General features: G+C 38.1%; 2 protein-coding genes across 2 annotated transcripts in view; one reads left to right on the top strand and one right to left on the bottom strand.

Annotated features, from left to right (window-relative positions):
- The window catches only part of LOC124276545 (protein MON2 homolog), a 144,788-nt gene that overhangs the window by 86,282 nt on the left and 35,325 nt on the right, over positions 1-23,181 (top strand). The window lies entirely within an intron of this gene.
- LOC124276495 lies at positions 1,388-3,892 on the bottom strand. The gene is given in 6 exon segments (XM_046712125.1): positions 1,388-1,880; positions 2,065-2,253; positions 2,353-2,510; positions 2,513-2,917; positions 3,019-3,154; positions 3,707-3,892. Coding segments are annotated over 6 exon segments (1,470 nt in total). The 3' UTR covers positions 1,388-1,484.

Raw genomic sequence — 23,181 nt, 5'->3', positions numbered from 1 at the left:
TTTTATGAGAACATAATATATACATCATATTGACACTAATGGTATAACAGAGTATTTATTTACAGTGTTAGTTAGTTTTCATCAGAGTTTATAATAGATTCAGGACCTATTATGAAACTATGATCATAGTAAAAACTCAAATTAAATAAATTTCTGAAAACTTCAAAATACAAATTTGTATTACATGTTCAGATCACCAGATAGCTTAGGCTATAATACCTGGGTAACCGGAGTTAGACACATCCTGTTTCAATATGGATTTGGTTATGCTTGGCTAAGCCAAGAAATTGGAAATGTGGAATATTCTGTGTATCTATTCAAGCTAAGGCTAGGTGATAACTTAAAACAGTCTTGGTTCTCATCAATTAGTGAATCTTCTTAATGTATATTTTACAAGGAGTTCAAAACTTTGTTAAATATTAAAAATATTTGTGTTGTGATATCCCTGTGCATATAAGAATTGCTATATCAAGGTTTAGATGCAGTAATTTAATAACGGCTGTTGAATGTGGCAGGTATAATGGAATTGAATATAACGTAAGGGCTATGTCCTTTTGTAAAACCAGAGGTCAGCATTATATAGAAAATGAATATCATGTACTATATATTTGTAATACCTATGATATACCTAGAAAGAAATATATAACAAAGTTCACTAAAGAACCACTTACTCATTACTCTGTCAGAAATCTTTTGCAAAGCAAAATGATGCTGTCATATACAGTCTTGGCCTATACTTATACCATGTACAGAAACTGAACTCCAGGACATAGAGCTGCAAAGTTGTATTATGTAACCCACTAAAACAATGTCAGTCTGATTGTATTATGGGCTTAGGGCCTCTTTACTGAATGAATACTGTCTGTCTGTCTGTATTACAGATAAGATTATGTTGTGGTAACAAAGTTACATTTAAGTTGTTATATTGTCAAAAGATGTCCTTATTGATTCTGTTGAATAAATGCTACTGTAACAAAAAAAGTTTTATGACAAATGCTCAAAAAACTTGTGAATATAAATTAATAAATGTGATTACAGCTAAATCTGTAATATTTCATCGACTGTATATTTTGTTAATACACAGATTTTTTACATTTTTATAGATATCAATGTTTTGAAATATACACAGGTAGTAAGTAAAAATGCTCAGAATTAGGATATGCTGAAATTGTGAGTATCTCTTTAAACAATGCCAGAATTTCTAATAAGCAGTGAACTAGATCAATATTGCATGGTTTTGTTTCTGAATGATTAATAACAATACACAAAGTGTTATGAACAGAGAACATGTTTGATGTATATATGAAATATATACCTCACATTATATGTTTATCAATTAAACAATGAAAGAAGTTGATTTTCTTGTATTTTCTGAATGCATTAAACTTGATATGATTTCATCTAGCTTGATGTTAAGAATATTGCTGATTTTTTTGGTAATTGAAATAATCAGAGAAATGACTTCTAACATAGTAGTACAGAAACTATGAAAGAAGGTAATCAAAGAAGAATTTATCTGCCTTGTCTTTCACCCTTTGCCAGCTCTCAGGACAAAAGTCAATTCTCTCGAGATGGTGTTGCCTTTCAGACCAGACAAAGAAATCACACCATTTCAAACCAGTCATTGCCAGTTGCATCTGGATCTGATGATAGTAGTTACATGTTGCCTTAAGAGCAAGCTGGCCATTGTCCTTCAGGCTGAGGTACTGCAGATCACAGAGGTCCTTATTCCGCAGGTCTGGACACTTCACCTCCAGTAGACCAAAAGGAGGGTTGGAGCTGGGGTCTAGCACCTTCCGGTCTGGAGAAGCAGCCATCCATGCTGCTCTGGGACTTATTACAATCCCACAGGGATATATATTCACATTGCCCTCCTTTAGCTGAAATATCAACATACAATTTTAAATATAGGCACATGTGTACACTTCTTTATATTTATTATGTATGTTGAGATTACTCTCCTTAATCCCAAATATTAACATTCAATGTTAATTACATATACACATGTACATTTATTCAGTTGATCCATTTACACATATGATTTAATCAATCTGAAATGTTTACCTTCCCATATGCCTCTACTGCAAAAGGCTCATTGGCAATGCCCTCTCTCATTGCCTCTGTGAGGACGGTCCTAGAAGAAGATCTCAGTCTTTCTGCAAACTTCTCTGGTTCTGAAATTTTATTATTATTTTTTTTAATGTAATGGATTTGGGTGCAACATTTTCTTTTAATGAAATTAATGACATAAAACTTAATGTTAATTAGGTTTATTTTCTGTTTACCTTTTACGCTTTGAAATTTCTCCACTTTTCAAGCTGTGACCCCAGGACGCCCTCAGACTTAACCCACTTCTTGTCCTGCCTGGAGTCTGGTAGCCTTCTCTATCTCCACAGCCTCATCCTGACTGACACTGAGTGAGTCTAGCAGAGTTGTCTGACTCTCTGTCAGCACACTGCTGTAGTTGTTCTCTCCTGTCTGCTCAGCACTAATGGGCAAATCAGGAAAAATCCATCCACAATGTTTATCAGATAATTTCCAGATAATTTCTGTTGATGGCTGATGGTGCTACCCTTAGGAAACAATCCAAAATTAGTTCTTACAAAAGGTGGTGCTGGCTCATCAGTCTGTGGAACTGTTGTTAATAGTGATAGATCAGGATGATTTAACTTCAGGGATGAAAAAAATGGTTCCAATGGTGGAAGGGTAGACCTAATGGGGTTGTAAAGGGTTGATTTCACTGGCCTGTCCTCTCCATCACTCTTGTATCCAGAAACCTTTATCTCTGGTACTGACATACCGGATATTTTGTCCTGGTGAGGGATGTGCCATGTCTGTGGCATGGAGGTCTTGGCAATATCCTGTGGGATGGACTTCATTCCTCTCTGCTTATAGTGGGCCACCAGATATAAAACACCTGTGTAAGAAAAACATATTTTCAGGAACAATGAAATCAGATACTCAGTTTAATATATACAGAAATTACTTATTATTCATTGAAATAGGCTAATGACATACCTGTCACATGACCACAACACTGGCTCTGACCTATGGCACAGCTGCAGCTGGCGCTGACCACTTTAACCACTGGACTGCTCTCTAAGGTGACCTGCATTTCATAGTACATGTACTTGAGTGAAATGAATGTACTAGGCTATCACAATTTAACATAAATGAGATATTTTACAAAATATGTGTTCCTATATTTTATATATATATATATATATATAATAATATATAATATATATATTCTGATATCAGACTGATAATATTTTTTCTTGACAATACTATGAACCCAACTTACAGTTATATTGTGTGGCGAAGTCATTTTCTTCATGGAACGGTAACAACGAGCTGTTATTACGCTAAGATGTGTCATCACATGATGCTGCCAAAACCGATTACAGGTGAAAAAATACAAGACAAGGGAATAATGTTACACCTAAATAACATCATTTGAATTTTACATAGATCTAATAACTATCTGACGGTTACGCCTAGGTTATTGACATGATGGAACTTAGGTAAAAGTAGTTCAAAAACAGCTTTTCAGTTGCACTTCATAATAATTAACGATGTCCCGTAATTTTCAGGGTGAAGTCAATATGATAACATGTCAAGAGGAAAATAAGCCTTCTTCAATCATAAATCAGCAATGACATAATGACATTGACAGCCATATTGCGATCGCTACTGTACCATTTACAACATTGGAAATTGATGAATGAAACTTACTTCGCAAATTATAAATGAACCCTTCACTATAATATTTGAAGCCTTTGTTCAGTTGGGAAGTCCCGGCACTTCTGCTATTCATCTGTATATAAGTCTCCACGAAGGAAAATGTGAGAGACGGGACAGCCGTCAGATCGCTCCCGGATTTCGTCGCCATCACGATTCGCTGATTACGCGGGTATGACCTCGTTTTGATATTGGTCAAAGGTCACATGCATAAATATTAAGAGTGGCCTATCAGTGCCGATACAGTGAGTATCACCGCCAAAACTGACTGCAATGGGCAACTCGGCATCGAAATTGGCGTTATCGACAATGGAGAACTGTGCTTTTTTCTCACGAAAGCCGATATTGTGTTTCAACAGTCGATGGCAGAGTGAAGGCATGGTGAACTGTTTTCCAGTGAGTTTATTGTTGAAAGAGACTCGTGGGGTGGTCCAAGCATCATGGTGTGAGGTGCAATCGGTCTGAAACAGATAGTTGGCACCGTGGTGTTCCAGAATCTCAGTCCAGGATGAGGACATGACGTAACAGTTGCTCGCTATATTGACCAAGTCATAAGACCCCACATTGTACCACATTTGGATGTTAGAGAAATCACATCTTCCACCAAGACAATGCTCGTGCCCACACTGCCAAAATAACATTCCTAAAACAACATAACAAACTCTACAATAGCCTGCACTCAGTCTTGATTTGAGTCCAATAGAACACCTTTGAACCGAGATTCAAAGAAGACTGAATGACCGCCACCTAAGGCCGACAACTGCTGCTAGACTCGATCAGGCATTTCACAGAGTATGGAGCATAAGTGCCTATGGCCTTCATTAACTGGCTAATTGATTCCATGTACAGACGATGCAACGCTTTCATCGATGCCCATAGAGGCCACACACAGTACTGACTTTGGGGTATCTTAATGGTACCATTTTTGGTGATTTTGTTTGTGTGAACTCTAAATGTGAATCCCAATAATATGTTAACCATAATTGTCAAGTTTGGACTCAATCCTCCGTTTTGATTGTTAATTAGAGTGAATTAAAGTGTGTGCTTTAAGAAACCCCTGTCAGTGTGACATTTCTTTGTGGTTCAGTATATAAAAAGTAATTGTCAGAAATATCTGAGAGAAATATTTGATATCTTTGTAAAGTACAGTAAAACACACTTATAGCAAACTGATTTTGGTTCCGGCCACTTACTCAATATTTAATTAAAATGCATGTAACATACTCTGGTTATATTGAACGGCTGTTTGAGTTTGTTATACCGTGGTGTAGGATATCTGTGAGAAATACCAGATATCTACATGAAATATCTCTGAGAAATGTCAACAGCATCCATTTGAAACATCTGATATCCGTGAGAAAAATCTGTGATATCAGTGAAAAATGTCTCCTATTTATGTGAAATATTCAGTCACAGTGACTGAGCGAGTGAGTTGGTTTACGCCACTTTTAGCAATATTTCAGCAATATCACGGCGGGGGACGCCAGAAATGCTCTCCACACATTGTACCCATGTGGGGAATCGAACCCGGGTGTCCACCGTGATGAGCGAATGCCTTAACCTCTAGGCTACCCCACCGCCCCCTATTCAGTCACAGTCACCGGATGAATGCGGCAGTGGGGTAGCCTAGTGGTTAAAGTGTTTGCTCATCACGCCAAAGACCTGTGTTCGATTCCCCACATGGGTACAATGTGTGAAGCCTATTTCTGGTGTCCCCAGCTGTGATACTGCTGGAATGTTGCTAAAAGCGGTGTAAAACTAAACTCACTCACTCACAGGATGAATGCAAGGGATTTGGATGGGTTTTTTTTCAGATCATAGCCATTCCAGGTGGACCTGTGTAAATCCAGGTTAGAATTGATCTTCAGCAACACCAGTTTGTCGGAGGAATCAAATTTCAGCATCAGCTAGGCAGTCTTGATTCACTAACTTGGTTGATGAATATCATATCCCAGGTGCATAGACTGATGCTCATGATGTCAATCACTGGCTTGTCTGGTCCAGACTGGATTATTTATAGACTGCTATCAAATAGCTGTAATATTGCTGAGTGTGGTGTTAAACAACAAACAAACAAAACCATGCCTGTTAATGAAGGTGAGCTACAGAACCTAAGATTTCCCAGTTGTAGGAGCAAGATTGGAAAGGAAGCCATATTTCTGAGGGATCAAACCTGGCCTTGATATAGAGAGTTAGATAAGTGCATTAATAATCACATAAGCAGATTGGTGTTTATTTTCTCCTTTTCAGCTGCATCCATGGATAACTTAATTGATATGAAGTCAACAAGAATTCCAACTGTAGACATTAATCATGTTCACTTTTCACAGAGAACAAAATTGTTGTAGAATGTGTGCTGCTGTGAAGCTATGGTAAAGTGGTGCCAGTCGTCCGAGCAGTCATAAAATTGTAGTAATCTTGCACCATTTCAGCGAAAATACCTCAGTCATGCCGCCGTGTGTCTTAGCTGGCTTAGGGATCAGATCATGTTCCTGAAGCAATGATGACCTTGATAATGACAGTTGCAGGACACTGGCGCGCTTTGTTTGTCTGAAATGGTTAGCCTGCTTGGACCTTTGCTGATGCAATCATATCAGAATTACCATGCCTCGCTTGTTTTGATGTCTTTTGCAATATTTCATCCCGGTTGTCAACACATGATTAAAGTTGCCTGATTGTTTCTGCTGATGTTTGAAGAAATCCTGTTGGTAATTTCCAAATGATATCACTGACCGGTAAATAAGTCAACTTCCTGTTTCTGTGGTGTCTTATGGCTTATGGCTTTCAATTATTGTAATCCTTTATTCCTTCTATTGCTTAGTATCACATTATGGCTGTCGGTCTCTATACTATTATAATCAGTGTCCAGTTGTTCCCAACTGGGGAAGTTGAAATAGGATGATTTTGAAATTACGTTCTACATCACAACGCCAAGATTCTTGGCTCTTCTGTGGTGTTGATCTGTCCATAAAGAAACAAAGTCTCATGGTTTTATTGTGTTTGGTTGAAAATAGTTAATTAGGCAATTTGTGAACTAAAGAAACATGATTGTGAAAAGTGTCTGACATTCATGTTAAGTCGCTGTGATATCTGTATTAAGTATCTAGATGGCTGAGAAAAAATTGTTAAGTGTGTGTGCTTTCTGTGGTAAGTATGTGTGATATAGCTGTGAGAAGCATCTGAGGTAAGTCTCTGTGATATCTGTGGTAAGTATGTATGATATAGGTGTGTGATATCTGTGGTAAGTATGTATGATATAGGTGTGTGATATCTGGTAAGTATGTATGATATAGGTGTGTGATATCTGTGGTAAGTATGTATGATATAGGTGTGTGCTATCTGTGGTAAGTATGTGTGATATAGCTGTGAGAAGCATCTGAGGTAAGTCTCTGTGATATCTGTGGTAAGTATGTATGATATAGGTGTGTGATATCTGTGTAAGTATGTATGTGTGTGTGATATCTGTGAGAAGCATGTCTGATATAGGTGTGTGATATCTGTGGTAAGTATGTAGGTGTGTGATATAGTGTGATATCTGTGGTAAGTATGTGTGATATAGATGTGTGCTATCTGTGGTAAGTATGTGTGATATAGCTGTGAGAAGCATCTGAGGTAAGTCTCTGTGATATCTGTGGTAAGTATGTTTGATATAGGTGTGTGATATCTGTGGTAAGTATGTATGATATAGGTGTGTGATATCTGTGGTAAGTATGTATGATATAGGTGTGTGATATCTGTGGTAAGTATGTGTGATAAAGATGTGTGCTATCTGTGGTAAGTATGTGTGATATAGCTGTGAGAAGCATCTGAGGTAAGTCTCTGTGATATCTGTGGTAAGTATGTGTGATATAGATGTGTGATATCTGTGGTAAGTATGTGTGATATAGCTGTGAGAAGCATCTGAGGTAAGTCTCTGTGCTATCTGTGGTAAGTATGTGTGATATAGATGTGTGCTATCTGTGGTAAGTATGTGTGATATAGCTGTGAGAAGCATCTGAGGTAAGTCTCTGTGATATCTGTGGTAAGTATGTATGATATAGGTGTGTGATATCTGTGGTAAGTATGTGTGATATAGATGTGTGCTATCTGTGGTAAGTATGTGTGATATAGCTGTGAGAAGCATCTGAGGTAAGTCTCTGTGATATCTGTGGTAAGTATGTTTGATATAGGTGTGTGATATCTGTGGTAAGTATGTATGATATAGGTGTGTGATATCTGTGGTAAGTATGTATGATATAGGTGTGTGATATCTGTGGTAAGTATGTGTGATATAGATGTGTGCTATCTGTGGTAAGTATGTGTGATATAGCTGTGAGAAGCATCTGAGGTAAGTCTCTGTGATATCTGTGGTAAGTATGTATGATATAGGTGTGTGATATCTGTGGTAAGTATGTATGATATAGGTGTGTGATATCTGTGGTAAGTATGTATGATATAGGTGTGTGATATCTGTGGTAAGTATGTGTGATATAGATGTGTGCTATCTGTGGTAAGTATGTGTGATATAGCTGTGAGAAGCATCTGAGGTAAGTCTCTGTGATATCTGTGGTAAGTATGTGTGATATAGATGTGTGCTATCTGTGGTAAGTATGTGTGATATAGCTGTGAGAAGCATCTGAGGTAAGTCTCTGTGATATCTGTGGTAAGTATGTATGATATAGGTGTGTGATATCTGTGGTAAGTATGTGTGATATAGATGTGTGCTATCTGTGGTAAGTATGTGTGATATAGCTGTGAGAAGCATCTGAGGTAAGTCTCTGTGATATCTGTGGTAAGTATGTTTGATATAGGTGTGTGATATCTGTGGTAAGTATGTATGATATATATAGGTGTGTGATATCTGTGGTAAGTCTCTGTGATATCTGTGTGTGATATCTGTGGTAAGTATGTGTGATATAGATGTGTGCTATCTGTGGTAAGTATGTGTGATATAGCTGTGAGAAGCATCTGAGGTAAGTCTCTGTGATATCTGTGGTAGTATGTATGATATAGATATAGGTGTGTGATATCTGTGGTAAGTATGTATGATATAGGTGTGTGATATCTGTGGTAAGTATGTATGATATAGGTGTGTGATATCTGTGGTAAGTATGTGTGATATAGATGTGTGCTATCTGTGGTAAGTATGTGTGATATAGCTGTGAGAAGCATCTGAGGTAAGTCTCTGTGATATCTGTGGTAAGTATGTGTGATATAGATGTGTGATATCTGTGGTAAGTATGTGTGATATAGCTGTGAGAAGCATCTGAGGTAAGTCTCTGTGCTATCTGTGGTAAGTATTTATGATATAGGTGTGTGATATCTGTGGTAAGTATGTGTGATATAGCTGTGAGAAGCATCTGAGGTAAGTCTCTGTGATATCTGTGGTAAGTATGTATGATATAGAGCTGTGTGTGATATCTGTGGTAAGTATGTATGATATAGGTGTGTGATATCTGTGGTAAGTATGTATGATATAGGTGTGTGATATCTGTGGTAAGTATGTGTGATATAGATGTGTGCTATCTGTGGTAAGTATGTGTGATATAGCTGTGAGAAGCATCTGAGGTAAGTCTCTGTGATATCTGTGGTAAGTATGTTTGATATAGCTGTGAGAAGCATCTGATGTAAGTCTCTGTGATATCTGTGGTAAGTATGTGTGATATCTGTGGTAAGTATGTGTGATATAGCTGTGAGAAGCTCAATCACTCACTCACTCACTCACTCGCTCATCTCTCTCTTATCACTCACTCACTCACCCACCCACCCACTCACTGTAACCTTAATTTAATAAGAGAATTACCCTCGATTAATCAAAGAGTAAATGTCACAATAAATGACCTATTTTTCGCTGGGACATAACACAAACAACACAGGATTGGTAACAGATACATGTCACAGCACCCATGTTGATGTATGTTGAATTTAGCAGGATCTACTCCTTGGCATTGATTCATTATCTCACATGTATTGAATTACAAAAATAATCTGACAGTGTTTCCCAAACTTAGAACCTCAAATCGGTAATTAGTGTTCTTTAACAGGGAATATGAGAAGGTCTGATGTGAGTAAAGGTCTATTTGAGATAAGACTTGATAGGATAGTGATGACACTGATTGGTGCACAGGTGGACTGGAATCCTTGGATTTCAAGACAGGAGTCAAGGAGGACTTGGTTGTGGCTGAGTTTGAAATTTTTCAGCAGAAATATGTGACAACAAATCTAAATGTAGGGTCACTAAATTTGCAATCTTGAAAGATTTATCTCACTGTGATGTGTGTACAACAGGTGAGGGAGCAATGGGGTGCCTAGTGGTTAAAGCGTTCGCTCGTCACGCCGAAGACCTGGGTTTGATTCCCCACATGGGCACAATGTGTGAAGCCCATTTCTGGTGTTCCCCCGCCATTGCTGGAATATTGCTAAAAGCGGCATAAAACTAAACTCACTCACAACAGGTGAGATTTGATAGCTGTCAGAATTAGTTATCATCACCCCAAGATGTATTAATCTGTTAAGATGTGATTGGTTTCCTGGACTAAAACATGGTCTTTGACAAAGCTTAAAGAGTTTAACCCAAATAAAACAATGAACATCTGATAACCAGCCAAACTGGTCTACAATGTCTTTTAACAATTTGTTAAATTTTGTATTGTTGAGCTACAATTAAGCATAATTACATCAATGCACCATCAATGGCTTGAATACATTATTAATTTCAAATTTGGAAATGTGTTGTGTTTTCTATGCACTCATAGTCTGATAGGCTTATATAATGTTTCATTGTCATAATGTTATACAGTTTATCATGCACACATTCCATTTTACCAGGGGCGGTGGGGTAGCCTAGTGGTTAAAGCGTTGGCTCGTCACACCGAAGACCCGGGTTCGAATCCTCACATGGGTACAATGTGTGAGGCCCATTTCTGGTGTCCCCCGCCGTGATGTTGCTGGAATATTGCTAAAAGCGGCGTAAAACCAAACTCAGTCAGTCAGTCAGTCCATTTTATCAAGCGTGCAATATGCGACAGTTTGAAAAGACATTATGATTATTTGCCTCCTCCCTTTTAATTTTCTGCTTCACCTTCTGCGGCATTGCAGTAGCCTAGTGGTCAAAGCATTTGCTTGTCATACCGAAGACCCGGGTTCGATTCTCCACATGGGTACAATGAGTGAAGCCCATTTCTGGTGTCCCCCGCTGTGATATTGCTGGGATATTGCTAAAAGTGGCAAAAGTTTTCTTACTCACTCCTCAACATCCTCGTCCCTCCTCACTGCTCTTCCACATCATCCTCTGCTAATTCCTAAAGGGGTAATTCTATTTTTCAGGGCATTTGCAGAAGCCTGAGGTCTTTCATAACTGCCCCACGAAGGAGGCCAGTTGAAAAGACCAAAGCAATTTGGGGCATTATCAAGTTACAGTGGCCCGCTTATTTCTGATAACATGCATGTGTTTTAATGATAATTCTGTCCATTTTGGCTATAATCCAAGATATCATACAATGGGAATGTTTCTTCCACAAGATGTGCAACAGGTTGCAGCCATTTTCACAACACATTGCATCAATATCAGGCAACTTTAAGGCTCAAAACTAAACTCATGCACGTAATGACTTCTTTGAATCATACTTGGTATCATTTCATTGTTAGACTCATAACAGATTCACGTCACTACACTGCATATCGGACATATAGTATTTATGTGTGATGGAGGAACACAGACTATATACAAACCCCTGACGTATTGACGATGGAAAGTGTGAGGTCACAAATATTTTGTTAATAATGGATTGAATAAATCACTCACTTTACGTTTTGTGAGAAAAAAGCTTAAAATTTATTGTGAACCGATGTCATGAATTTGTCACTTAATCCAATATCGTCCAGGGTTGGTCGGTGTAAGATGCCTCTGTGTAAATCATTTTTTTATTTACATTTCACTTAATAGTAAAAATGATAAATTTAGAAATGAAAAAGTTATTTTAATCAAGACCAAAACCACTTTAACTTTGTAACATTCTTAGAAGGTTTGAAAAAGTTTAAAATAATCAATGATTATAGTTTGCTTTTTTATTTATCGGTATTTAAATATAAAGTATGTATTTGTACCATGGGAATTCAGCAATATGTGTGACCTGAAAACATCCGGGTTAGACTTGTTCAACAGCCCTTGGTTGTTAGAGGCGTCAAACAGGATCTGGCTACAGGTTCTCTGACATTGATGATGCATGTCATCTCCTCTCAGTTGTTGGTCGATGCTCATTATGTCAATCACTGGATTGTCTGGTTGAGACTTCATTTTTTACAAACAACAAATAGGTATCTCAGTGGTACACACAGCACTGTACTTGACTCAGGGTTCAGTAGTGGTGATTGGTCAGGTGCAGGAAATGTTGCAATTTGTTGCAATAGGCGGCTAGGGGTTGAATAGGGTGCAGTGGGACATGGGGTTGTAAGAATGGCTCAGTCATCTGGTGATTGGTCAGGTGCAGTAAATGTTGCAATTTGTTGCAATAGGCGGCCAGGGGTTGAATAGGGTGCAGTGGGACATTGGGGTTATGAGAATGGCCCAGTCATATTAGGTGCCACAAAAACCTGTAGCATAGTCATGCTTTAATCATGTAAGAATCTGATGACTGTTGGTTTGAATTTAAGGTGAGGTGTAATGGGGTTTAATGTTGTTTTCAGGATCAATACAGCAATTAGAAACATGCATTTCATTTCACCTCACCTCACCTCACCTCACCTCACCCCACCTCACCTCACCAAACCTCACCTCACCTCACCTCACCTCACCTCACCTCACTTCACTTCACTTCACCTCACCTCACCTCACCTCAACAAAACCCCACCATACCTTCCTTCCATCTGTCTTGATGGTGAATTGCATAAACCCCATTCAACTATTTTTTTATAAATGTTGAAAATTTCAGAATCACTCTTGTATTTTCTGTTCTTTTCATCCATGATAGAGAAGTATCTATTTATTCATATATAAAAACTACAGATGAAAGAATAAGGACATTTGAGAATTTCGTATTGACCGATATACACACATGAAAACAGTCTAAGCATCCCGTGTCTATCTTGACCTATTGGCTGTGTCCACAGGCTCTGAGTAGATTTGTGGATAAAAATAGCCAAGAAACAACATCCCCCTTTATGAGGATCAACTACACCTGAAGAATACTTTAAAGCCATATTGACCTCAATAGCAAACATTAAGGTTCCAACATATCCCATTTTACCACATTAACACCCAATGTATTGACCGTAATATGCTGACAAAACATATTCATCATGGTCCATATCCACAACATTGATCGTGTTCCAGTTTCCATGTACGTGTCGCTTCAATAGGAAATAAAAATTATGTTCACCTTAAGGAACCTGTGTAAATGTTCCTGTCATGTAGGTGAAAGACGTCGCGAGAAGGTCGTCAATTTCACAGGCCTCTCATCCTTCTTTGTAACTGGTCTTTCATGTCTTTCACTGCTGAGATAAGAGACAGGGGTAATTAAACTTTAAAGATGGTGGTAGTTGGATGACTATAGTAGTTGTGTAGGATTACTTTTTTCAGTCGTGTCAGCACGAAAAGCAAACACATGTTTTCATTTTCATTTTACGTTAAGTCTGTTTTGATATGAAAATCAAAAGGGAAGAGTATTGGGTTTGTTCGGTATCTTCTCTATCCCTTAATCGATGCCAGATGTTTTTTGACTACAGTCGTGAAATTGGTTTGGATGGATTTTGTCGGTTTCTTTCCAAGATCTTGTCACTTTAATTGATTCAGAAGTGATCTTTGGTATTTCTATTCTCAAGAATGAGGTCTGTTTTAGATTTGGCAAATTGAGAAAGATACCTGTTTGGGCTGAAACCAATTCATGGCTGTGCAATTGCTTGTAAAAAGAATCAGGATGAAACTGTTCTAGATCATTTTGGATGTCTCTCCATTGTGTTGAAGATGGGTGCATCCTAATTCTTGAAGAAAGACATTGAAAAGGCAAGATGTTTTGATGTCACATTCAGGATATGTATTGGTGCAAATCTGCATATTGTCAATACAACAAAACAGAGTGTTGGAAGTATCTGTTTGAATTTTGTGCAGAACTGTAGATGTTTTACAAATTATATTAGCCTACATGTAAACAATGAATACAAATGTTTGGCCTTTAGACTGCTTCGAATTGTTGTATATTTTGTTATGTCACAGCATGTGGACTTAATATATACGTAGATAAACAAATAAAAGAACACAGAAACATTCAAGCGTTCCTTTATTATTTTCCAGTTATTATCACCACAGCGCTATTCAAAGCTGGTGATGAAAACTAGAAAATATTAAAGGAACACTTGAATTTTCCTGTGTTCCTTTGTTTCTTAACGTATATTAGTTTTATGCCCCTTTTAGCATACACAAGTTTGGTGATAGTGAGTATGATTTTACGCCGCTTTTAGTAATATTCCAGGAATATCATGGTGGTGAACACCAGAAATGGTCTTCACACATTGTATCCATGTGGGGAATCAAACTCGGGATTTCAGCCCGACAAACAGCCTCTTTAACCATAAGGCTACCGCACCGCCCCACATAATGTGGGAGGTCAGCCTGTTGTGCTGATGGGTTATGTTTACTTTGATGAACCTCGGACATGTGCATGGTGAAGACTATCACCAACCATGATCATAATCAGAGGAAATATTGGTCATAGTCTCCTGGCATATCTAAGGGATGTAACTCTGCAAATAAAGACAACTTAGACAATCTGACAATTTGAATGTTTTTGTGTCCTTGGCAGAGAACAGACCCGAGTTCAATTCCCCACAGGGGTTACAAAACAATGTGTGAAGCCCATTTCTGGTGTCCCCTGCCGTGATATTGCTGGAATATTGCTAAAAGTGACATAAAGCTAAACTTAATCACTGGCCCATATAGGCATATCTAATGGATGTAACTCTTCAAGTAAAGACGACTTCGACAATCTGACCATTAGAATGTTTTTTCTGTCCTTGGCAGAGAACCGCAAATAGCTTGTAAACAGCTGATATGGTGTAAAGCATTTATTCATTCATTGACAAAATTACTGTTCTTTGCTATTTTTACCATTAGTAATGCATTCAGGCATCAGACTAACATTTCTTGATGTTTCTGTACAACTGACTATATGTGATGTACTCTTCGTATAACAACTCCTTGTACTGAAATGATTAACTGAAGTACTCAACTTGCTCCTTTTCAAATGCTTAAATAGATGTATACTTGGTACAATTACAGTCAAATTTCATTCTGTTTAATTTACTGGTCACATGTAATTCTGTTAAATTAGTTATTTGAAGAATCCAACTGCCCCATGACACCGGGAATAAGAAGTTAAAGAAAAAAAGGAAATGAATTGTTTCTTAAGAAACCAGAATGTGTTTTTTTCCTTCTGTCTTGGATATTTTTGGATCCAATTAACTGGCCAGTAAGTGTTTTGGAGGATGTTAACTCTCCCATTTTCTTTTTAAATTGCTACCTCAGGTGGAAATTGCTTTGTGTTTTTTCAAACTACTTCATCTTCAAGAGTGAAAGAATTGACTCACAGTGCACACTTTTTAGGCCGCTGAAAGATCGGAAAAAATCATGCTTTAAATAATCTGATGTAATAGTATTTTTGCCGTTGAACTTTTTTTCTGGTGGACAGTGAAAAGAAGCATTTTCTGCCCTTTGACTGTGTCCAGATGATATATATTAGAGAATGTATATTTTGAAAGATTACTTTGTCAGTATGTTTTTCATCATGGTCTGGTTTCAATTTCATATGATTCATTAACAGAGTGACTGAGAGAGCTGGGTTTTACGCCTCGTTTAGCAATATTCCAGTAATATCACAATGGGACACCAGAAATGGGCTTCACGCTTTTTCGAATCTAACCCACATCTTCAGCGTGAGGGGCGAACACTTCACCCACTGGGCCACATCACCGCCCCATTTCACAAAGAGAGTAAATGACATGAAATATATCACATATCTTAAATGGTGATTGCTGTTCAAGCTGAAGTATTTCATTGTTATTTAGAATAGTTTCACTTTCTTTCGTCCTGGGTTTACACATATACGTTCACAAGAGGACTATTTGAGACAAAAATAGTTAAATATTTTTGATTACATGATTCTTTGTTCTTATCATAATGTTGTGGGGTGGTGGGGTAAGATAGTGGTTAAAGCATACGCTTGTCACGCCGAAAACCCGGGTTTGATTCCCCACATGGGTACAATGTCTGTGAAGCCCATTTCTGGTGTCCCCCGGCCGTGATATTGCTGGAATATTGCTAAAAGCGGTGTTGTGATGACACTATGCTTGTTTTCTGTTGCATTCATAACATTTCCTATTTAAATGATGGAGTCAGGACCAGACAATCCCAGTAATCAACAGCTTGAGCATCAGTCTATATACACAAGTTCATTTTAAGTGAAAAATTAAAAAGAATTTCTTTATATACGTATTTCATCATAACAGTATTATTTACAATTAGAAAACACCAAATTTAAAAACAGGCGGTTTGTCATACACATACATAGTTACAATTTATGATTCACACCAATTTCTCTTTAGTAGTTAATAATGAGATGCCCACTCATGTGGGTAAACAGATTTACTGCATGATAACGTGAATCCCTTGCACTTGGAAAGTCCACAAACTGATAGTCTTGAGTAAACCGTGAGTGAGTGAGTTGGGTCTTACGCCACACTCAGCAATATTCCAGCTATATGGCGGGGGTCTGTAAATAATTCAATCTGAACCAGACAATCCAGTGATCAACAGCATGAGCATCAATCTATGCAATTGGGATATGATGACATGTGCCATGAGCAACCACTTGGTGATTGGATATAGGGCGCTATGTAAATGGACTTATTATTATTATTATGTGTCAACCAAGACCACCCGATCCCGTTAGTCGCTTCTTACAACAAGCATGGGTTACTGAAGATCAATTCAAACCCACATCTTCACGGGTTGTTTGTCAGGTAAGTTAAAAATATGTTAATGCAGTGTATGAAATTAAGGCCCGTCTGACGGGCTAGATTTCTGACGGATGGACTTAATTTTCAGCTAGCCAGCCCAATGGTCTGGTCCAAATTTTAAATAACATGTTCCGTACATCTAGTAAACACGGAGTTATTTTCATTGGATTGTCTGGTCTGGTTAAATCCATTTTGGGCTGGTAACATTTTGTCTGGCTGGGTTGTGGCTTATTTATTTGGCTGGTTAATGAAAAGAATATGGGAATTATGACATAATGACACTGATGACAAAGATATTTCTGTAAGATTTATATAATTTACTCCTGCACTGATATTATATATGTTTTATATTTCTGTTATACAAAACTGAATCTTTAAACTTTTCCTATCTCACATTGTGCATTTTCCCCTTGACCTTCAACCATGGAGTGGGAGTTACCTTGACCAAAAGTTTCCAGCCTTGTCTGAGCATACCATTTCTGTGGTCCCTCATGCGATATTGCTGGAATATATCTAAAAGCGGTGTAAAACTAAACCAACTCACTCACTCACTCACTCACTCACTCACTAACTCGTCCGAGCATGATCCATCTGTTGTTGTAGGCAGTCACAGAAAATCCCAACAAACGGAGCATCTTGATTTGGCTGACCATATTACTCCCTCCAGAAATTATTCTCTTTCTAATCGCAGTGGAGTGAAGATGACTTGCTTCAGATAGAGATTTTTTCCACAATGTGAGATAGGATAAGTATTATTAATATATATTAGTAGTAGTAAATTAAAGTTACAATTTTCCATTTCTCATACAAATTTGAAGTGCAAAATCTGATTGTCCCTATCTAAAGTTGAGTGGTATATGTTACGATAACTTTGAGTGTGATTTATTGTTCTTTGTAACAGATAGACAATGAGTGACAGTATATTAGGATAGAGTGGTGAAGCCCACACCTTCTGTTCTCACAACTCTTCTGTTTATCCTGATCAAGTCCTGTCAGAACCTCAATCTGTCTTAGAAAACTGCCAAATTCTCCAGTTCCTCAGACAAGATATCAGTGCTTAACATGAACATATCTTGCAAATGCTACGTTTTCACTTTCCACTCAAGGCCTATGAACCCCCAGCTGAGGTATCTGTGTAATTCTGGATGAATGCGTAACTTTAGTAGTTTTGATGTGTATGGTTGAAGCATGTAACTGAATGACACATGACCCGATTGGTTGGTTGGTTGTTGTTTAACTCTGCACTCCAGGCGGTCTGTAACAAAAAAAGTCTGGACCAGACAATCCAATGATCAACATCATGAGCATCACTCCACCACATGTGTCAACCAAGTTAGAGTGCCTGACCACCAGATCACCTCTTACAAGTTACTGATGATCAATTCTAACCTAATTCAATTCACTGGTCCCAAATGAAGAACATCCATCTGGTTGGTCTGTAACTGTGGTGTAAGGATACTTTAGTTGGTACCTTAAATATGTTGTATACACCCCAGGGAGCTGAGAATAAACAACTGATGTCACACTGATCCGCTGACAGGGATAATAATAGTAGCAACTTGAAAATACACAAGTATGGTGTGAGTAGGGTTTTCTGCTGCCTTTAGCAATATTCCAGCAATATCACAGTGGGGACACCAGAAATGGCTTCACAGATTGTGTCCACTTGGGGGATCAAACACTTTAACCACAAGGCTTCCCTATCAGAACTCACAAGTATAGAGTTTGACTCTACTTTGAAGTGTTGCTGTTGTCTAGAACAACACCCACTCACTTTTATTGCTTTCATGGATTTGTCAGTTTTAAGTTGACTTCATCCTGATGTAAGGATAACATAAGAGATGACAGGTTACCCAGTTGTCAAAGACCCCGAATATCCCTCAGCACAGGTGCAGTCCCTATGTATGCCGAATAATGGTGACGGTGGATCTGATTCCTGGTTCCTGATTATGTTTCACTCTCACTCACTCACTCACTCACTCACTCACTCACTCACTCACTCACTCACTCACTCACTCACTCACTCACTCACTCACTCACTCACTCACTCACTCACTCACTCACTCACTCACTCACTCACTCACCCAAACACCCGCCCACAGCCGCTCACTCACTCACTCACTCACTCACCTGCATCTCTTTGGCCTTTCCATTGTCATCAAGCTGATAACTAAAAATCTGTTCCAAGCGTCACTCAACCAAACTCACTCCGACTCACTCCGACTCTCTCTGACTCACTCCAACATGAGAAGAATATTCCATCCTAGAATCCACACACAACAGGTAATCGTTGTGATTAATGTAATTTGAAATGAAGTTTCCAAACTTAAAAAACATTTTTCACCAAGATTTGTATAATACATTTTAAAATTGAGTTTACTTGTTCACAGCTTGGGACCCGTAAATAGCCTGCTGTTTAGAGCTTGGGGAGCTAATAATATCTGCTGTTTGGCAGAACAGCGATAACTCACAAATTGAAAAGTTAAACTAAAATATAACCAATTTTCTGTTTACGTCTCAGGAGACAGACTGTTTCATTAATCATACCAAGAAAAAATAACAATATTTAAGTAAATGTTTCAGATGTGTATCGCTTACAGAAATGTAAACAAGCTGATTTTTATGTTAAATATAGTTATTGCCTGTACAGTGTATGTTAAAGAAAATATTGTTTGACGTATATTAACATATGCTGACACTTGAAGGATCGCAGTACCTTCATCAGTGTCCAACATATATATCATCTACTTACATCGTCTGGATAACATGTAAAAACCTTTTAGGCTGAATATGATTAGTAAGGGTTGTGTATACTTAACAAGAAAAGACGAAGTGGACTGACTATGAGTTCTGGCTCTGGAATGCTGCTTTGCTTTTCGTATGTCACTCATTATCAAGTTTATGCCTCCATTCCATGTGTAGACTTCGAGGGGGACATTGTCCACATGTCAGGTGAGGTGAAATGGTGAATGGTGCGTTCAAGATAAGTGGTTTACATGTTACAGTCAAACTGCAGCGAATATGAGCTGGCTTTTATGAGTCAGAGTATGGGAGTTATGATGAATGCGTCCATTTTCTGTCTGAGTCCAGATATACGATAAACATTGTTTTTTAACCAGACTATGAAATTACACAATAAAATTATAAATTTCATTTAGTATTTAGCTGACATTGTAATTATAGTGTTACATGCTCACAGCAATTTAGTACTTGCCCACAACTCACAGTAGTATATTTTAACATTGACAGCTCATCCAGACACCAGGCTGGGTAACATCAAGTCCCATCTCTGAATATGCTTTGTGTGATGCAGGGTACAAATCGCTGTCTTTCCACTTCCTCAGGGGACATTCTCTCCTTTAGTCCATGTAGGTTGTCTTATACTCTGGAGTTTGTTACAGTCATCAGTGTAGTCGGTGGGGTAGCCTAGTGGTTAAAGCATTCGCTCAACATGCGGAAGACACGGTTTCGATTCCCCACATGAGTACACTGTACAAAGCCCATTTCTGGTGTCCCCCGCTGTGATATTGCTGGAATATTGCTAAAAGTGGCGTAAAACCATACTCACTCACTCATTAGTCATCAGTGGTTCTGAGTTAGTATTCGGTGATTTGTGACCTGTAGCTGGAGTATTCTTCTACAAAGATCATCGGTGCGGTTGTGTAGCCCAGTGGTGAAAGCATTTGTCGCATCAAAAACACGTGTTTGCTTCCCATATATGTACAGTGTTTGAAGCTAATTTCTGATGTCCTCTCATCGGTTCCCAATTTCGCAGATCGGTCCTCGTGCTGTTGATCACTGGATTGTCTGGTCTAGACTCAATTATTTACAGACCGCCACAGCTGAGTGCGGCATAAAACTAAACTCACTCACTCACTCTGATGCCTCTGCTATTACTAATACTGTGTAAAACCATACTCATTCACAAAGATGAAAATCTGGCAGCCAAACATTGCAGAAACATGTATGACTAAAAGATTTGGTGCCTTAATTGGACTTCAGCATCAAACATTTTGATTAGGCAATGTACATGAAAACATTGGCATTAAGTTTGTATTGATCAGCATGGTAACTATGTGGTAATACAGTCATCCCTCACAATGACACCCTTCATGATTACACAGATTCGGTTAGATTTAGTAATCAGTGGCTTCAGGAGATAATTATATATTTTCTGCAATAATCACACTTCTTCACATCATCGGAAATAGCTTTTCGACAAATCCGTTCTGAATGGTCACAAGTTAATCATGTTGTAAGGATTAACTTGCATACGGGTAATTAAGTACGAATGGTAATTTAAAATATTCATCCTCATATTAGCCTTGTATCTCATACCCTGAAGAAACATTCATTGTTTTCTCACTAAACACATGAACGAGTGAAAAACATACCACTAGCTTATAAAAGACAACTTTATTTTGAACACGAGCCATCATCCAAGTATTTACAATGTCTGTGTGATGCAACATGCTATAGGGCAAATAAAAACTGCCGTCCCAAAATGTATGCTCAACCACTTCAGCAATCCTCACCACCCGATCCCGTTTGTCACCTCTTACAACAAGCATGGTTGCTGAAGACCAATTCTTGTCCGAATCTTCATGGTAATTTGCAATCTTAATGTTTCCTGTTTTTGTTGACAAAAATTCATTGGTTGTTCACCTGAGATAGTGTTTGACTGGGCACAATAAACGGGATGGCAGTTATACTCAAGTACATACGCTACGCAAGAAAATATGATATTGTTATATTGTCCAGCCAACATTTCATGTTACTAACAATGCTGCTATCTGTGGAAGCGTAATTCTAGCTCTGTGGGGGTCCATGGCAATTATATATCTTCTTCATTACATGTCTGGATCCACTGTAGAGATTCCAGGTTGGGATTGGTCTCAAGCACCCTGGACTGGCCATGAGAGGTCATAATGGATTACATGGTCATGTCGAGACTTGTTCGATGGTGTCACTGAACGTTGCTCACAATATGAAACACTGAATCATCTGGTCGAGACTTGCTTATTTATTTTGATCTTTTTGAAGCAATGATAATGTTTTGTATGATAGCAAGACCAGTTAACAGTGTCTAAAATATACTGAGATATATTCGATACAGATTCAAAGGCAAGATAGTCATGAATATTCTGTGAACTGATCACTGAAAATATGTGACAACATCAAGTGTTTTTGAAAGGATAATCATGTCCACCTCAACCTGAAGCATCCACCACTTACACAGATTCCACTAAAGAAAAGGTCGCAGAATGGGAGAGCATTGCTGGTGTGTGGTCCTGTGCATAGAGATCAGGTCACAAATTAGTTGAAGTTGGTCAAGGAGAGTACTTGGATTGGTGACCATGTTTGGCAGCTTGACTCTTGAGAGTTTCTAGGACTTAAGTCCTGCCCCACAATGAAGCTCATGTGATACATGTGGTCTCACCTTAGGCAAGTGAGTTTGTTCAAACTTCTTCTGTTCACCCAGCAGAAAATGTGTATCCGGTGGGACAAGTCATGTGACTATAACCTTCTAGCGCCTCACAGGCAGCTTGCATGGGTTATCGGGAGTAATCCCTCCTAGACCTGGTGATGCCTTTGAACAGCTTCAAGTTGGATACCAGGCAACATAGAAATCCATTATATTATTATTATTATATCTGTCACCCAGAAGAATGTATATTACATACTGACACATTAAGACACTAGTCTATATTTCTTTCTTTCTTTACATTATTCTTCTATTAATTGTTTCAGAAAGTGTAGGTGTGAAGTGGAAAATGTGTAGAATTATATCACTTCCTTTTGGCACTTAATGGTATTAAAATGTAAAAGATCATCATTTATTCTGGGCCTCCAGCCCAAATTTTTCCAGTAATTTTACTCAAGAACTTCAGAATTCATATGTTTCTATTTACCGTATATGACCGTCCATAAGCCGAATTTTGAGGACCGAAAAAAGCAGTCTGTAGAAGGGGTATACCACTGTATACCACTATGTCTCGGTTGAATCTGGAGTCATGGTGCATGACTATCATTGAAGAATCAAACAAACAAACATCCAGTCACAGTAAATAAACTTGTTTCATGGCATCTGATTGTGTAGAAAAGCATCTACATATTTTTTTTTTGTCGGATAGTAAATATACTTTTTATTCATCCAGCCTATGGATTCAAAAACATTTTGAAAGACCAACCCTACTAAAAGAGTCTGGAAATAACATTTGAAGGCCTTGAGAAGATCTTGTATGTTAGTGTTCCATATGTGTATGAAGCTTGAAGGAACACTTTAGAATAATAGACTCGTGATGAGGTCAATACCTGTTTTTATGGACCCGCGAAAAGCAATATTCACCGATGACGAAGTTTGAGGTCAATATTGCTTTTCGCGGGTCCATAAAAACAGGTATTGACCGAATTCGCCATTCTATAATTGTTTTATTATGTAATTACAGAAAA

This window comes from Haliotis rubra, unplaced genomic scaffold (assembly GCF_003918875.1).
Source record: "Haliotis rubra isolate DU_JTF1 unplaced genomic scaffold, ASM391887v1 Scf21, whole genome shotgun sequence".
NCBI classification, from domain to species: domain Eukaryota; kingdom Metazoa; phylum Mollusca; class Gastropoda; order Lepetellida; family Haliotidae; genus Haliotis; species Haliotis rubra.
This window is presented reverse-complemented; position numbering and strand designations above follow the sequence as displayed.